At 40.6% G+C, this 17688-nt stretch overlaps 1 protein-coding gene across 1 annotated transcript in view; it reads right to left on the minus strand.

Moving 5' to 3' along the window:
• Window positions 1–15942, minus strand: part of CNIH3 (cornichon family AMPA receptor auxiliary protein 3) — a 50562-nt gene extending 34620 nt beyond the window's left edge. Inside the window, exon 1 of the mRNA XM_014950719.1 lies at window positions 15712–15942. Within this exon, the coding sequence (XP_014806205.1) occupies window positions 15712–15792 (81 nt within the window). The 5' untranslated portion in view covers window positions 15793–15942. The remainder of the gene's footprint in view (window positions 1–15711) is intronic.
• Between the last annotated feature and the right edge of the window lie 1746 nt (window positions 15943–17688).

The following is a 17688-nucleotide window of genomic DNA, read 5'->3' on the forward strand; positions in this document are numbered from 1 at the left end:
TAGTATCAAAAAATAAACCTTTAGTCCTCGCTTATCCTTGACAAAGTTCCTTCCCTCATCCCTTTATTTGATTGTTTTTAACTGCTTATCTCTGAAACCCAGCAAATGCTCTAGCATTTGTAGCCACACTTCCCCATTAGCCAGATGGGTGTATCACTCAATGCCTCAGTGTTATCTCCCATGACTTATTTCCCTGCCTCTCTCCATGTGATCTCAGCTACAAACCTGCCTGGTACTTCAAGTTGCCATATTGGAACACATTTACATCCTAATTATATTTAAAGTGAGGCTTGAATCCCTCTGGAAGTTGCAGTTACATGATCAATGGAGCAAGCAAAATAATTTGGAGTGATCTTTCCGTTGTCAAGTATAATTCTTTTGGAAATCACCCATCCTAACTTTGTTAGTCTGAAGAGCTCTTGTCTCCTCTATTATAGGGTGACAGACAGCAGTTGCTTCAAAAGATAATTCAAAATCGCATGAACGGATGTGCAATCTGCCTCAAAAGCCAGAGAATTTTTTCATTTTTGTCATATTTTATTCCTTTTGTTAAACATCTATTAAAAAAGAAAAAAGGTTCAAATCTTGTTTTTCATCGTAGCTGCCCACATAACTCAGTAGCTTCCCCAACCAGTGCACGTCTGAAATGATGGCTTTTATGAGAACCTTAACACTACAGCCAAATAAAACACAGAGAAGAAAGTGAGATGAAAGGTATTCCTTTCTTCTCTTACCTCTCCCCAATGTATTTAATTTTCCGAATGTTACACTTATTAATTCACCACATATTAATAAAAGTAAACAATAATAACTAACAATGCCTTGTAGTTATAAATCTGAAACCAGAACACCCTTCAAGGCAATGAAGGCCTTAACAAATGCAAGGAAAATATCACTTCCATTTTTTATACAAGCTTGGAGAAATGAAATTATTTCCAGAATCAGCGGCAGAAGAACAAAAGCCTCCGGATTGCTGAACTATATAAAATGTTAGGGGAAACAAAGAATCCTGTCAGTAGACTAGCAACATATGAGAAGTGAAACTCTGCATTTCTGTCTGATTATTGTACTTTTGTTCTTCTCTAGAGCAGAGCATTGCTTTAAGTAGTGCCTTTTTGGATTAAGACTGCAAATGGTTTTAAATCACTCAAGGGTAGGAAATTGTTCTATTTGTCAGATTTCACACTAACAATTGTATGGCATTTCCTTGCTCTACTTAACTTGAATGTTACATGCTGCCGCTATTAAACAACTCTCCATGCAGAAATCTGAATGTGTTGCTAATGCAAACAAATATTTTGTGGCTTCTTCCAGGGCTGGACAAACATACACCTGAGCACCTAGTCTTCATGTTTTATTGAAGTTCTTTTGTCTGTAAAAGGATGCTACACTTAGGCCAACACAATTTTAATTTTTTAGGCTCTAAATGGAAACTTAAGCCACCTTAGCAGTCATGAAAATCTTCTAGAAATCTCTCAAGTATTTAAGCCAGATCCTAAGACTTTTCCAATAGAAACTCCAATATGAAAAATTAAAAACACATAATATCCATTCTGCAAACATGATTCAAAAGGTTTTCCTATGGAAATGTAGAGGTATAATTACATTAGTATAATTAAATATTTATGAAAATCCATAGGGGAAGGCTCTATTGGTAAGAGTACACATGCACAAACACACCGATCTGCATCGGTATAGTTACACCACTGTATGCCCCTGCATAAAAAAACCCTGAAAATTAAAAAAAAAAAAAAACAACCACAAAAAATATATGGATGGACAAAGGCAGTATTACTGGTTCAGCTACGGCAAATCAGACTTCCAAGTCTGCAGAGAGGTGCAGTAGAAACCACAAAGAATAATTATTTGGCAGTCACTCGAAACAGTCCATCTATTAGTACAAGAATGAAAAACTCCACCCACGGTGTGAAAAAGACAGAAATTTATCTTCAGGAATGCAACCATACTGTACAGAGCTTTGAGTGCTTTGAATGGGCAGTTACCATCTCCATGAGTTACTGGTTATTACTGCAACATTGCAGACAACAATTTGAAAAAGCAACGCGACTCTGAATGTAAAGAATTCACTTCTTGTTGTTACTTTTGACAAAACCATTTGGAGGCTGCAAAATTCTGTTGTGAACACAATGTTCTCAGGAGGATTTGACAAGTATCTCACCGATCTGCATCGGTATAGTTACACCACTGTATGCCCCTGCATAAAAAAACCCTGAAAATTAAAAAAAAAAAAACAACCACAAAAAATATATGGATGGACAAAGGCAATATTACTGGTTCAGCTACGGCAAATCAGACTTCCAAGTCTGCAGAGAGGTGCAGTAGAAACCACAAAGAATAATTATTTGGCAGTCACTCGAAACAGTCCATCTATTAGTACAAGAATGAAAAACTCCACCCACGGTGTGAAAAAGACAGAAATTTATCTTCAGGAATGCAACCATACTGTACAGAGCTTTGAGTGCTTTGAATGGGCAGTTACCATCTCCATGAGTTACTGGTTATTACTGCAACATTGCAGACAACAATTTGAAAAAGCAACGCGACTCTGAATGTAAAGAATTCACTTCTTGTTGTTACTTTTGACAAAACCATTTGGAGGCTGCAAAATTCTGTTGTGAACACAATGTTCTCAGGAGGATTTGACAAGTATCCACTGACAGATTTCTACAACTGCTGTGAAATGGGGTCTTTAAAATAATTTCACCCAACCGCAAAGGGAAACAGTTTTACTGGCTAACAACAGGATTCTGGACACAGATGTCACTTGCTCACCACTGACACACTTATCCTGAAAGTGAGAGATGTCAACCCTTTCCTTCAGGAGAGAGAGTCCCACCTCTTCCTCAAATACAGAGTTCAAAGATTACCTGTGCTTGTACCACAGCTTTATACTCACTCACCGCCTCCCAGTCTAGACCAGCTGAAATCCAGCCAGGTAAAAATCAGCTGTGCACATATAAACTGCAGTTCATTAAGAGCAGGGAGACAGGCAAGCGAGCTGTGCAGGAGGGATGATGCTAATATAGCTGTACAGAGCCTGCTTCTAAATAGGCTAATAGTTTTGCTCCCTGCAGCTAGAACACATTTCAAAACAGACCTCAAGCGGAGGAGGAATTTTTAAGGTAAGTCCAGACTGCCACGCTTTCCTCCCGCCCCAAAGGATTTCATAATTTTGTTGTCACAATTATCTTTTTTCTTTTAAACCCCCCCTGCACCCAGCACAGGGAAACAGTTCAGAAAGTAGCAGTATTCTGTAAATCAGACACACCTCTCAATACTTTTCTTTAAAGGAACAGTTGTTACCAACATTAAGAAAACCCCCACATTTTCAATTAGCAACAAAATTAATGAATACACCACATTGTTCCGAACAGAAAAAAGCTTGCACGTACATGGAGATGCATTACTTAAGTTTAATCACATTCAGTGTGGCAGAAACAATTCTTCTGCCTCAGTTGACTTAACAAATCATGTCTTCTATCTCTCACAAGAGAACCTGAATCATCAGGCTACTCATTTTTTTAAAATATAGACAGCAGTGTCAGTTCCACTGCTGGTATCATGCTACCGTGCATAAATATTTATTTCACTGAAGTGATTAGAGAGGCAAGAGACCTACTCTTATTTTTCTGGGTAAGAATTTTATACAATGTGAGACCATTTCACTTAGCAGGGCTCCAGACCTATGTCTGGAGACTCTGTGGGTCAATGGTGAAGCCTATGTCAGGGTCCAAACCAAAGTCAGCAGACATGAAGTTGGCACTCCCAAACACTTGTACGTGTGTTCCTCTCCTTCTACCAGTAAAATCTTATAGAGGATTTGACAGTATTTCCCACCAGCCCCAAAGGCCCCACATCTATGCACCTTTGCAGGCTATGGGAAATATAGGTTGAATCTCTGCAGCAATAGGGAACTTAGTATAAAGCTCCCACACTCCCAGTACTTGTGTCACAAACATGCTGCCAATATTCTGCCCTGCATATGGTCTCCTCCTCCTACATGCAATGGAGTATTTTATCTGGATTCTTTCTAAAACAAACAGGTTTTTCCGTTTAGATAACACGACCAAAACCTTTTAAATATTTCAGCAACTCCCGATTTCTTCAGTTCAGCACCAAAACCCCAAGAAGAGTTACTCATAGAGCACTGGTGACAACAACTGACATGCTGTATCAGGAATGCTGTCACTTGTTAGTTAGGTACTAACTTGATCTGATGGTCAGGACTGTCCTGAAAAGCAAACAATCTGTTACAGGGTGGATTCCCAGTCACAGCCACACATTCAGCAAGATGAGAAAGGGCATCCTAGCCAAGGTCATACAGACTCCTGCACCAGCTTCTTCTGTCCTAGAAAGGATGCAAACAAAGATAGTATCTGCAGATAAATTGAACAAGGAGAGGTATAAATTTAGGCCAAAGCTTCACCCCTAGTCTTGATCTCTTCAATGGGTCAAGGGCAAATTATGGGAGCCTGGATCCAAGCTTTACAGCTGAGGTGTTGACCTCAGATTTGTGGCTCTGATTCGATACTGGCCATTGTACCGGCTAGTGCAGACAAACTGGTTTGCAGACCTCTCAAACAACCCAGGTGAGAAGAAAACGGCATTATTTTGTATCCACACTCAGGAGCTGCTGGGGAATTCTGCTTTCAGTGCAAAAGAGAGCACTGCATTGCTTTGCTTCTCTTTACCTAAAACTCCACACAAACTAAGAAAGCACAGTAAAAAATGAAATAACTGAGATTTTATTTCTCACTACCTCTGTATCACAGATTCATTGCTACAGATCTGTAGATCTTCTACTTGAATAGGCCAAGTTCTTCACTATGCAGCTTTTTCCACACCAAACAGGGGACGGGCTGGACATGAGTTGGTGAAAAACCAAATACAAAAGGCTGGCCAGATGTGGAAGGAAGGAGGAAGGATGGTAGCCTAGTCATACTGGACCAATAGCAGGCTAATTCTGGCTGGAGGCAATATAACCAACTACCTATAGATACGAGAGGGTATATTCTCCTGTCCTTGTTTTTCCTCAAAAATCACAAATAATTTCCAATTTACCCCACCTTAAATGCAATGTGTTCCTATGCAACGTTTCTACTTGCCTTTTCCTTCTCATCAGATCTACAGTATGGAGGATACGCAGGGAGAAAGACACAGACACATTAAAGGCACAAAGCTCCATCTTCATAAATTATTCTCAAAACGAACTGAAGCACTTTTTCTATCCGTTAACAGCACAAAGCTGATAAACCCAAAACTTGGAACAAACAGGGTATTTCTGCAGAATACATTTGGAGAAAGAGTAGTAAACAGATGGGAAAATGTACCAGAATAGATACAACTAGAAAAAATATTTGGTCCAAAGAAGGAAGTAAGAGAATGAGATCAAAAGAGAAGATTTTTTTTTTTCAGTATCAGCAAAAGTCATGGATGACAGACTGGCCAGCTGGCTAGTGCTTTCTCTAAGCAAGTTTCCAATCTTATCACCACACCACAATTTATTCTACTCCTGAGCTTTTAAAGATTCCTACATGCTGTTACGAATTATTATTTTGACATTTTTAATTTCTGTTACTTGGCTTCAGAGAAGTAATACCTCCCTTTCCCTCACATATTCCTTACATTGAGTTCTCTACCATTTCCTCACAGGTTTCACATTGCTGTTGCTCCTCCTTTTCCCCTCTCTTGTGTTCTCCATTCCTACCAGCAGTGATTTATACAAATTCACCAAAATTCAGGGAACACATAAGGGCATCTGGATTCAGTCGCTAAAAAAATCTGTTGAAGCATGTCACACATTACACCATACCCACACAGAAGACTCATTGCACAGGATGTCCAAAAATGTCCACCACCTGAATTCAACCATACCTTCTGGATTCAGTCAGCTTTTTAATCTCAAATAACCTTCTCCCAAACAAGAATTCTGTGTTCCCAATCTTCCTTCTTGTTGGGCCCTTACCCATACATGTATTTTCTTTCTCTCCTTTGCTTTTTCCTTCACATCTTTCTCCTTGAACTCTTCTCTGCCACAGTCCCATTTCCCCCACCCCTTCCCACACCTTTTTTATTTCCTATAACCCACTCAACATTGGGATCCTACTAATGCTGCCTTGGAAAGGAGTCCACTTTGGGAAATGCTGCCGGATCTCCATTCCCTGCCTCCCAGTCATGTGGCAGGAGCCCAGCTGGACCAGCAAGAGGCAGGACAAGGGAATGGGGGCTCTTCTAATGCAAGCGGGATGACCAGATTCAAGATCTTCCCAAGTTTTCTCTCTTTCTCAAAAAATGGCCAGGCAGAACCGGGAGGAAACTCCTCCAAGGCCATGACACACACACATAAACAAAACAGCCATCAGCTGCACAGCCATGTTTGCAGACATAAGGCAAGGTGAGGCAACACAGCAGCAATGCAGTTGCAGCTGCAGAAACAGGGCAAAGGATACTGCAGCCTGTAAAAAATGATCAAATGTTGAGGGTAAAATAACACCAGCCCAAAAAGCATCCTCATCAGTTCATATACGTTCTTATGAAACTCCTTAGTTTAATTACACAAGCACGGTTAAGGCTAAGGATACATTTCAGCATAGCTCCAAAAAGGCCTGCCATTTAAATGAGCATCAAATCAATTTTCTAAGGGATCTGCTCATAGTGTTTACATAATACTGAGGGAGGAAAATCTCTGAAGCTCACACAATCAAATTGATCTCGGTGGGGCCCTCATTATGCTTGCTAATAAATGCCCGTTCTGTAAATGTACGAGGCAGTTTATACTTAGATGGTGATACAATGTGAACTATTTAGCCAGAACTCATAACGCAATAAAATAATAATGCAACATAAGACTGACTAAACAATCAAACACTTGAAGCAGTGACTCACAGCATGAAGATGGCTGGCATTTAAATGCATTCAGAAATCAAATGTCATTCTATTAAAAAAATGGCGCTGGTATCAACAACGCCTGGCACTTTCATAGTATCTCTTATCAGAGAATTGCAAGGACTACAACTTACTAATTCTAACCATTTTACTGTAGATCTCCTTATTTTTAAACTTTGGTTCCTCTAGTTATATGCTTAGCTTAGACTTCCAACTGTATTTAAAAAAGAAAAAAAAAAAAAAAAAAAAATCTCTCTCTGATAGCTAGGATATGACATGACCTGCAAAAGTGTAGAAATATAAAAGGACCCAAAACCAGCCTAAAGGTTTTTCATGACCTATTGCATTGGTGAGGAGCTAGAACAGTGGGACAACTCAATAAAGGCACCGTTTCTTCATCTCCCTTATGCTCTGCTTCATGTGCTCACATTATCGAAACTGGAGCTGCAAGTTCAGCACTCCTGCAGTATCTTGCTGAGAAAACCTACTTCTACTGTAAATGTTTTGTGATTTTTTTAGTGTCTTCTAATGTAGCTTTTCACAATGACATTCCTAAAATAAAAAAAAAAAAAAAAAAAAAAAAAAATCTCTCTCTGATAGCTAGGATATGACATGACCTGCAAAAGTGTAGAAATATAAAAGGACCCAAAACCAGCCTAAAGGTTTTTCATGACCTATTGCATTGGTGAGGAGCTAGAACAGTGGGACAACTCAATAAAGGCACCGTTTCTTCATCTCCCTTATGCTCTGCTTCATGTGCTCACATTATCGAAACTGGAGCTGCAAGTTCAGCACTCCTGCAGTATCTTGCTGAGAAAACCTACTTCTACTGTAAATGTTTTGTGATTTTTTTAGTGTCTTCTAATGTAGCTTTTCACAATGACATTCCTAAAATAAAGCCTTGCTTTATATACCAATACTTGAATTCAATACTTTAAGCATGATTTAATGTAACATGTGGTGGCTGAACAAATACATGTAATAAGAGCTATAACCTCCTGCCTCAGACTCAATCTGAGCGTTGTACTCAACGGTCTAATAAAATATGACAGCTATATTGCTTTGCTTATTAACAAGCATAGAAGTTTTAAAAAAAGCACTAAAAATACATTATTTACCAATTTGGACATAAAATCCCTTTAGTAAGCAGATTTTCCAACTAATCTGAAGACCTAAAAATATCGGATATGTGACAACCAAGTAACGTTTAAATAGGTCTTTGCATATTTTTGTGGGAGGCACGAGACTCCACAGAGTAATTTATTTGACACAGATAATGGAGGCACTGGGACTTGTGAAGCATCTGGAATTACAGCCAGTGGCAACCACTCACAATCTAAAACCTTTCTCCAAATAAATCTCATCATGACAGTTCGAGCATACACAGAGATTCAATTTAATCTTTCCACAGCATTTAAGTCTGTGGTAGAGCCCGAAGACTTCTATGATTTTTTAATTATTATTTAAGCATGACAAGGTAACTAAACTGAAATATACATATTTTCCAACATATAAAATATACTTTGCTCCACAGCCTGTGCTGCCTGGCCTAATATCTGTCTGTCAGCATTAATGTGACAACGTTCTGAAAGAAAAGTTGTAAGGGAACTGTCAAGCTATGTTATAGCCAGACCAATCTGGTTTTGCTCTGTCTTTAATAAGAGTGGAAATATCAGACTCATTCCTTAAACTGTCATGACTATGAAACCTTCAGGGACAATGTGCTTAGCCGCTTAGAGAAGAAAAAATGTCTTCAAGAAGTATGTACAACATACAGCAACAGCATTTGTGCTGCTGCTCATAAAATCTTAATCTGATTTTATTTTAATCATGTAATTATCCAATATTCTCAGAGAACTGAATTAATGACTCATTAAAGGACAGCACTGAACTTCAGTATCTGAAAGAAAACTCAAGCTTGACCACAAACCTGTAAGGAAATTACTTTCTTTTCAAGACAGGCTTTAAAGCGCTGTAAAGAAGTTAAACTGAGAAGACTGGCAGCATTTACTGAAGAGAAGCGCAAGTTCAAGAGAGCTCATGGACCTCTTTCCTGGTTTAAGGTAAGGGAGATATCTATCCTCCAAACCAAGGTTACAGAAAAAATAAGACACTGACACGGAACGAACACTGACAGACCAGCACCCAGTTTGTGATGGAAATGCTTTGCGCAACTGAATTTGCTATCAACCCAAGCTTTAAATGATTCTGTTGTGAACTTTTTATGTATCTTTAAAATTAAGGTTGCACAACTTATTAAAAATGAGGCTAAGAATTTTATCAGGAAGCCTGAGTCAGGTACCAAATACTCGCCAAATTCCCCATACGTAACTCTTGGGGAACTTTCGAATTTTTTACCTGAACTACTGCATCTTGAGTACTAATAAAATATAAATCACATCACCAATACAGACAAATAATACAAGTGGCAACATCTTATACGTATATAGCATTTTCTGTTAGAAAGTAAAGGCGTTTTAGGGACGACATGCAATACTTGGAGATCAGTTCTATTACCCATGCTTCATAAATGAGAAAACAAGGCATAATTGTCTGCTAAACAGAACACTCAAAGCCAATAGCAGGAACAGCACTGAATGTAGATTCCAAGGGCTTCTTTCACTGGTGTTTGAAAAAAAGGATGCTTCATTTTAACACTAAAAGTCAATCTTAGCCTGTATTACTCTGTTCAGTCACTGCCTCTCACTGTTTTTAAGTATACCTGTGAACTTCTAACAGCTAAGTCAGGCCAAAGTCATACTAGTTTATCAAGATCAATGCTATCTTCACACTTCAAAAGAAAAATAAGGGGGAAAAAACCAAAATGCAAACCCAAAAAAGCTCTGCTGCTTTATTCTTCTTATGCTTGGTTCAAGTAAATGTCACCAACTTCAGTGCACACGACTCTTGCCATGCCAGAGAGCTTTTCCCAGATTAATTTGAATTTACATTTATATCAGAATACTGCAAAGGTCCACCAAATCTGGTCCAACTTTTAGGCAGGCACCATTCATTTTTTCACTGGCATGATACTCCTAATACTTTCTGACAATCCTTAAGTACTACTGGTTCTGAAGCAGCCACACACATTCAAAGACATGCTGGTATGAGTTCAAACAGAGATGGTCCACCACAAAAATTCTTTTTTTAAACGGTAATGGTTTTGGTATTTATTAATTGTTTTACCACAGTATTAAAAAATTGAGCGCTTTGAAAAGCTCTTTTCTTAAAGCTTTCCTAAAGAAATCTTGAAGCATGTAATTTCATCCTAAAATTTCATCCTAAAAAAAAGGGAAGGACTTGGATTACCTGAAACAAATATATTTGAAGAGAATAATAATGCTGCAGGACTTTACACAAGCACATCACATTTTAAGAGATACCAAATAAACTACAATTTGGTCAGCTTCGGTCAACTTCACTTCAGATACAACTCAGTGCAGCAACACTAGAAATGAATGGGGTATGTCAAGTCTTGTTGAGACTTCAAACAGACTTGACAGTTCATAGAAATGTTAACAGGAAGCTAAATCTCAGTTCAAGGTAGTTTAGAAATGGAGTAAAGCTGTTTAGTAAAAAGCTGTTTATAAAGACTAACAAGAGCTGAGGACAGTAAAACAAAGTGTCTGCAATCATTAGTAAGACAACCATCTACTCTGCTCTTGAGCTTACAACATGATCAGATGAGAATATAAATTTATGCAGTTAGTAGACCAAATCATGCTGTTAGTTATATCACAATACCCCGCAAAATACGCTCAGCGGCATTGGTCCAGATGAGAAGACATCTTGGCCAAAACACATTTAAATGACACCTCAGCTGGTAAAGCACCAGTGTAACTGCATTGCTGCAACAAGACTCACAAGCAGCACATACTCAAATCAACTGGACTGAGGTATCTCTGCACTACTTTTTTGTCCCACTGGACATTCACTCAACATTTTGACACTAACTCCACTGGAAGACAGTCTCATTTGGCTGTTATACATTTGGCTACTATAGCTTCAAACATAACCAACTTTATCAAGTTCCATACTTAAGAGTATTCAAACTCAGGGAAAGGTTTTAGACTATGCTATTATTATTCTAACATACATGTAGTTGGCTGTAAACTATAGGCATTTACTCTGTAAAAGCTAACTTTTTTGTTTGGGTTGCTTTAAACTGCAAAGAACTAAAATGATGTGCTTCTATCCAAAATTTTGCCTTCTATGGTAAACTGTACACTAATTATTGATATATAGCAGTGCCTGGAAAGTTGAGATTAAAATGGGCAATCCCTTATGAGATCCCAGCAAATCATTTTATCTTGTGCCATTTTATACTAGCTGAAAATAATGTATGTGCATTGTACCTGTAATAGATTCTGTAAGATGTGCCTCAGGTGGAAAAGTTTTCCTGAAATTTGAAAGTCATAGTGCTACATAAAGTAGTAGTTGTTTTGAAAGTCATAATGTTACATAAAGTTTACTCTGAACACCGAAAGTTGTTTGAAGCAGCCTGTATAATTCTATAATGGAAATGTAAGGTTTTATTAAATTCCAGAGGCTGCTTATAAGAAATCAAGTAGAAAGGTCATCATCCTCAACTAAATTATTTAGCAGTTTTCTACAACAGTGGCACAAAATCACCAACTTCTACATTATGTTTCTAATATTGTGTCATTACAGAGAGAGGTAATGTGGTCATTGAACAACCTAAATGCTTAAACAATTCCCATACCCCAGAAACTAGTATTGGTACTAGGTAGTACATGGAGATTTTGATTTTTCAGCCCTTTTCTTTCATTTAATATGTATGAGTGAAATTCCAAAATAATACATTAAGATAAGACCAGAAAGCCAACCGCATCCTGGGCTGCATAAAAAGCAGTGTGGCCAGCAGGGTGAGGGAGGTGATTCTGCTCTTCTGCTCCGCTCTGGTGAGACCCCACCCGGAGTACTGTGTCCAGCTCTGGAGTCCTCAGCACAGGAAGGACTTGGAAGGACCCTGTTGGAATGGGTCCAGAGGAGGCCATGAAGATGAACAAAGGGCTGGAGGCCCTCTGCTCTGAGGACATCCCGAGATAGTTGGGGTTGCTCAGCCTGGAGAAGAGAAGGCTTCAGGGAGACCTTAGAGCCCCTTCCAGTCCCTAAAGGGGCTACAGGAGAGATGGGGAGGGACTCTTGACCAGGAAGTGGAGTGAAAAGACGAGGGTAATGGTTTTAAATGGAAAGAGGGAGATACAGATCAGATCTCGGGAAGAAATTCTTTCCTGTGAGGGTGGTAAGACACTGGAACAGGTTGCCCAGAGAAGCTGTGGATACCCCATCCTTGGAGGTGTTCAAGGCCAGGCTGGATGGGGCTTGGAGCAACCTGGTCTGGTGGGAGGTGTCCCTGCCCATAGCAAGGGGGTTGAAACTTCATGATCTTTAAGGTCCCTTCCAACCCAAACCATTCTGTTATTCTCTAAGTCTTGTGCATAGTTTAAACAAATTTCACTGAATTTCACTGAATTTTTAGAGTTGGAAGGGACCATAGAGATCATCTAGTCCAACTCCCCTGCTAAAGCAGGACCACCCAGAGCTTGTCAGAGCATTTTACTCAGGACTGAATCCAGGCGGGTCTTGAAAATCTCCAAAGAAGGGGACTCCACAACCTCCCTGGGCAGCCTGTTTCAGGGCTCCATCACCCCCACCGTGAAAAAGTTCTTCCTCATATTCAAGTGAAACCCTTTATGTTCCAACTTGTGCCCATTGCCCCTTGTCCTGTCACTGGCAACTACTGAAAAGAGTCTGGTTCCCTCCTCCCTCAGCCCGCCCTTGAGATACTTGTAGGCATCAATAAGGTCTCCCCTCAGCCTTCTCTTCTCCAGACTAAAGAGTCCCAGCTCTTTCAGCCTCTCCTCATAAGGGAGATGCTCCAGTCCTTGAATCATCTTTGTAGCCCTACGCTGGACTCTTTCCAGTAGTTCCGTGTCCCTCTTGAACTGGGGAGCCCAGAACTGGACGCAGTATTCCAGTTGTGGCCTCACCAGTGCAGAGTAGAGAGGCAGAATGACGTCCCTTGACCTGCTGGCCACATTCTTCCCTATGCAGCCCAGAATGTTACCGATAGTATCTAATTTGTTTTTTGTTTTTGTTTTCCATGACAGACACGACTGGCAACCTATATGAGAGATTACATGGAGGTAGAAAAAAAATAATTACATGTTCCAGATGTCTGAAGAAGTTACTGTATGTTATTTACAATTCTTTCAAGATATTCTGACTAGCTTCATTCTGTCTGCCCCCAAATAGCAGAGAGCACAAGAATGTCTAGAGAGCATTTAACTTCTTAGAGGAAAGGCATCAGAAAAGTAGTTTCCAAAAATAAAAATCCTTATTTTACCCTCTTCTTTTGTTTTGGTTTTGCAGTTTTTCTTGAACCTATTACATCAATATTAATGAAAATTATAATTCATCTGACTTCCCAGCAGGAAGGAAATGAGATTTTATTTGATCCACTGTTAAATCATTCCAGATAACTGCCCAAACCTCAGCCAGCTTCAGGTTAGAACAATATGAAGTCCAAATGCTACCATTCTTTCTTGTTCTTTAAAATAATTTACAAAATTGAAGTTCTTGTTCAGTCTTAGAACCTCAGAAATCTTTGAAAGCGATGGTTGCTCAGATTAATCAAGAACTTAGTAACCCAATGTGTTTTTTTAAAAAAACAAGAACAAACAAGCAAACAACAAAACACTTTAAAAGTGTTTTAACAGGAAAATATGATTACTAAAAACCTTCACTACCCTTATAAGAACTTAAAATATATCTACTAACTCTTACAACTATATTACAGTGACCAAAATCAGGTCACAGCGAAGGAGTAGGAGTTTTGTTTCTTGGGAAAATTTTCACAATGAGATAATTAAGGTAAAAGAAACTCTTGTGGCTCAATACATAAGCTACACATTATACTACATTTTAGAAAAAATAAGAAACCAGATTATAATAGTTCTTATAGAAAGGATAACCAAAGTCCTTGTGTTTTGTATACGCTCAAAAGTTTATTCCGGCAGGGTGTCAAATCTGTTATTCTATGACCTTTGCAAAACGTGTTTTTTAATAGTATTATTATCCATTTATAAGAAAAGAGGGTTCCAATTCTTGCTCTATTACAATAGACAAGCATTTCCAGCCATTTTCAATTTCAATCCCTCAACAATTTTTCAGCAGACATGAGAAATAATGCACCATAAATATAAGAGTATTGACAAAAGGCTTCCTTTCTTAGTTGCCTCTTACGGAGCTCTGGAACTAATGGATTGCTCTCCATAAATGTACAGACTGAAAGCTGAAAAATGTTTCACTAAGAGTAAATTTGCAATAACTACTCTGATTTATTGAAGAATAATTTTCCCCATTTGCTAGAAGCACTGTATGTCTTCAGACAACAATTTCAATCCAGGAAAAAGATGACTGGTAAAACATAGTAACAGACATCAAATATATTTAAAAATTATTAAAATTGTGATAGCAATGAAGGAAGTACCCATTTAAACTGTAGCAACAGATTCAGAGTAGAATACACTTTTAATCCTTTGAAGAAACCGTAGAATTTACACTTTTAGGGACCTAAAGGTTTGGGGGAAAGGAGGGCAGAAAACATAAGTCATCATCTGAATTTTTCTAGTCCTTTTTTCAGAGAACAGGAGTGCAGCAGCTGACTGCTAGAGACCCTTCTCAGCCTTGCATTACTTGACATCAGTACAGGATTCGACAGTGGTAACCATCACACTTTTGTGGTTTTATTCATAAGAAAAAACTTACAACCGCGCCATTAACAGTTCAGAACAACCAGATTTCAAAGAATTCTCACAACAGAGTGATCTGTTGCATACTTCAATATGCCTACATAAAACTAGGCTAGCATCTTTACTCTCATTTCAGTAAGAATAGATTCTATACCTCCCCTGCTTGTCAGTCAAAGGAGCTGTTTGGTTTTTTTAAAAAAATCTTAGTCCATCAGGTATCTATAGTGGCACTCATGAGATTTGCTCTCTTTTTCACCTTATCCTGTTCCATCCTGAACATTTACGGCATGAAGTTATTTCTGTAGCACACACAGAGTGTAAATAACTCCAACATATGTAACCAGTTAAAAAGGACTGCAAATTATGCATGAGAATAATTTCACCACCACAGAGGTAAACACCTTCTAAATCACACACTACCACGGTCACCTCACGTATGCAAAGGTACAAAACCCACTACTTCTGAGGGAAATTAACGAAGCTGGACTCAAAACATCCAGTCCATGCATCAGAAGACTGAGGAACGTTTCACATCCTAACCCAGCTGAACAAAGTTATGAACTTAGTAATTATGGAAGGAGAAACACCCTAAGGGCTTTATCAAGTATGGGGACGGCTTTTCCCTCACAACCCTCTATTCTCGGGCAAGAAAAAGCAGTTTGTCCCTACCTCGAAGATCTCACGTCCTTGCCTCAAAGATTTTTACCTCACCGATGAGCACCTTTTACCTCAGCCGAAGCCGGCAGCCCTGGGAGGTCCCCACAGGCGCGCGGCCGGGGCAGCAGCCAGGCTGCAAGCTTTAATTAATCAATAAAAATCACCCAGGTAGAGGTTTCACGGCACCGTCAGTCTGTCTGTCCTGTCCCGGGACACCGCCAGCGGGGTCTTCGCCTCAGCGCCCCAGCCCCAGCCCGTCCTGCCGCCCCTCTCCCCTCACGGCACGATCCACCCCCCCAACGGTGCCCAACGGTTTTTAACGGTCGCCGCGAGCCGCGGAGGGGCCGCGTGAGGGGATCGGGGTACTCACATGCCAGATGGCGAAGAAGATGAGGGCGGCGCAGAGGACCAGTGACAGCATGTAACAAAAGGCGGCGAAGGTGAAGGCCATGGCGAGGGAGAGCCCCCCGCCCCCGCTGGGGAGGGATGCGGGGGGTCCCGGCGGGCGATCGGAAGCCCCGCGGGGAGAGCCGCACAGAAGCAGAACCGAGCCCGGACGGGCTAGGTCCTCTCACATCCCCTCCCTTCCCTCCGCCGAGCCCGTCCCGACCCCCGCAGCGCCGTCACACTCTGAGTAGGGGGGCTGGCCCAGCACCGGCCCCGCCGCCGTCCCCTCCCTGCCGAGGCGCGGCGGTGGGCGGCCCCGCCGGCAGGGCAGGGCGCCCCCCAGGGGCGGGGACCCTCCGCGGGGGTGGGCGGCTGCGCGGCGGGGGCTTCAGGGGCCGGCCCTCAGGGGCCGCTCGTGTCTGGCTGAGGAAGGGGGTCCCCTGCTTCTGACTGAAATCCTATCGCGACAATGTGAGAGGAGGGGGTCCCCTATTTCTAGCTGAAGTCCTATCGCGACAACGTGAGAGGAAGGGGTCCCCTGCTTCCGACTGAAGCCCTGTCACGACAGCCTGAGAGGAAGGGGCCGCCTGTTTCTTACTGAAGCCCTGTCACGACAGCATGAGATCCCGAGCGTAGGCTGGAATCAGTTCAGGGCAAATCTTAAAAAAGATAAATATATGCCTAAACTTGAAGTAGTTTTGGTGGAGTTTTTGTGTGTGTGTGTTTTGTGTTGGTTTTGTGTTTGTTTTCCCTTTTAGGGTCAGGTGAATCTGGTTGTGGGAAAGTAACGGCAGATGGGGGAGGAGGGCTGTAAACACGCCCAAATGACTTGCACCTGGGGTGCTGGAAAACACATGGATCACACTAATTGTCATTTAGTCTTATGGGCTCGATAAGTAGGAACACCTGCGCTTAAATAACATTGGCCTGTTATGGACTCAGGGGCACCTTGTCGAATGTGCCCAAGATTCCTGCCCTGCTGTTGAAGAAGATCAAAGCACCACAAAAAACTACACCTGCCTGAATCCTTGAAATACAGACTAGGACCTCTCGCTCTCTTGCTCATAAGGACTCTCTTGCTCTGTGGTGCCTCTGCCCCGGGTGCTGCCCGGAGATTCCCTGATCCATGAGGTATCGAGATTAAATTTGTTCTTTGCCTTTCATCTGTGATTTTGTGGTTGTTCCTGCATCCTGCCAGCATTGGCTCACACTCCAACCTAAATTATTCTATGATTCTACATGCCACCTATTGGGAGAGTGCTCTTGATGACTGACAGGTATAAGCAATATCCAAATTGCTGAAATACATACTTAAAATAAGGAACGAAGGGTAAGCCCCTGCCTTCTTACCCTGCATCCATAGTGTCTCCAGGCATGACATGGCCGTTCATGCAGGAGATCTGGTTTAGATTTACTATCAAAAGTTTTTCCACCTCTCTGGAGCACATCAGCTGATGCAATGATTCACCGTCCCTGGAGGTATTTAAAAGACGTGTAGACATGGTGCTAAGGGACATGGTTTAGTGGTAACTTGGCAGTGCTGGGTTAAAGGTTGGACTTGATTATCTTAAAGGTCTCTTAAAACCAAAACAATCCTATGATTCTATGAATACAGCATGTTTTTAGGCAAAAAGTTTTCAGGAGAAAATGGCACAGAAGTCCCATTTAAAAATACTCGGAAAACCATGGATTAAAGCTATATATTTGAAATATCCTTACAAAATTTCTGAAGAATTTCAGTTCACAGCATTTTTTTCTATCCTTTTGTGGCTGGAAGGGGATTCAGTAACAAAACTATTCAGAAATTTGCTAGTGATCACCTGTGAAAAGTCAGACTTCACAATACAAGAGATTGTTGTTCCATCAAAGCCAAGTTCAGTACAAACTTTCCTTTTAAACGTTTACACTATACTTTTGTTTAAAAATATGGTATGTTATTTTTAACATAACATGCACTTTT

The sequence above is a fragment of the Calidris pugnax genome, unplaced genomic scaffold, assembly GCF_001431845.1.
Source record: "Calidris pugnax isolate Ruff unplaced genomic scaffold, ASM143184v1 scaffold24, whole genome shotgun sequence".
Taxonomy (NCBI): domain Eukaryota; kingdom Metazoa; phylum Chordata; class Aves; order Charadriiformes; family Scolopacidae; genus Calidris; species Calidris pugnax.